This window comes from Aplysia californica, unplaced genomic scaffold (genome assembly GCF_000002075.1).
Source record: "Aplysia californica isolate F4 #8 unplaced genomic scaffold, AplCal3.0 scaffold00435, whole genome shotgun sequence".
In the NCBI taxonomy this organism is placed as follows: Eukaryota; Metazoa; Mollusca; class Gastropoda; order Aplysiida; family Aplysiidae; genus Aplysia; species Aplysia californica.
In genome coordinates, this window is record NW_004797705.1 from 472,181 (window position 1) to 472,876 (window position 696).

The 696-nt window shown below is 36.5% G+C and overlaps 1 protein-coding gene across 1 annotated transcript in view; it reads left to right on the forward strand.

The window, feature by feature from the left end:
* Positions 1–279: 279 nt before the first annotated feature.
* The window catches only part of LOC101861145 (UPF0415 protein C7orf25 homolog), a gene marked incomplete at its 5' end in the record, with an annotated part of 32,832 nt that continues 32,415 nt past the window's right edge, over positions 280–696 (forward strand). The window contains 1 exon segment of the mRNA XM_005104773.2: positions 280–341. Within this exon segment, the coding sequence (XP_005104830.2) occupies positions 280–341 (62 nt within the window).

The following is a 696-nucleotide window of genomic DNA, read 5'->3' on the forward strand; positions in this document are numbered from 1 at the left end:
GTATCTTTTTAACGGGTAAATCAGTTTCACCCATACTTTTGCACAGCAGTTTATATCAATTTGTGTTAAGTCAGTCACATTCTGTCACAACAATTGAGGCTACTGAAAAAAAACCCCACTTCGTCACGTCATAAATATATATAAAATAATACATATCTCCGTCATACGGAAAATGGAAGTCTTTACAGCCTTTATCACTTCTCACACACATTTTGCTTACGTTGGTGGACTACGTAACAGCTCACCAATGACACTTTTTAAATGTTTCTTTCGATACAGAGGTTACATGTGGGTCAAAGTGATTGCCAGGAAAGCAGAAGCGCTTCACTGTGTCTGGGCAGGTAAGCATACATGTCTGTATTTGATTTGATTTAGATTTGTAAGCTCTGTGTTTCAGTTCAGAGCTTGTTTTGCCATTTCCAGTACATGCGTTAAATTTTTTAAAAATATTATCGTGTTTTCTGAACCAACATGAAACGACTTAACAGATGTCGATCGTTTCCTTTGCATTAAGAAATTGGCGCTGTACATTATAAAACTTTAAAAAAAATTTGTATCAAACCTGCCTACAATCTGCTCAAGGTGTATGTGCTGCTTGCTAACTTAAGTAAAGAAGTTTGATTTTTTTTTCATGGTCTGGAAATAACCACTCTTTTCATGGACCACTCCCGACCTTTGCTTCTATTACGCTGAGAG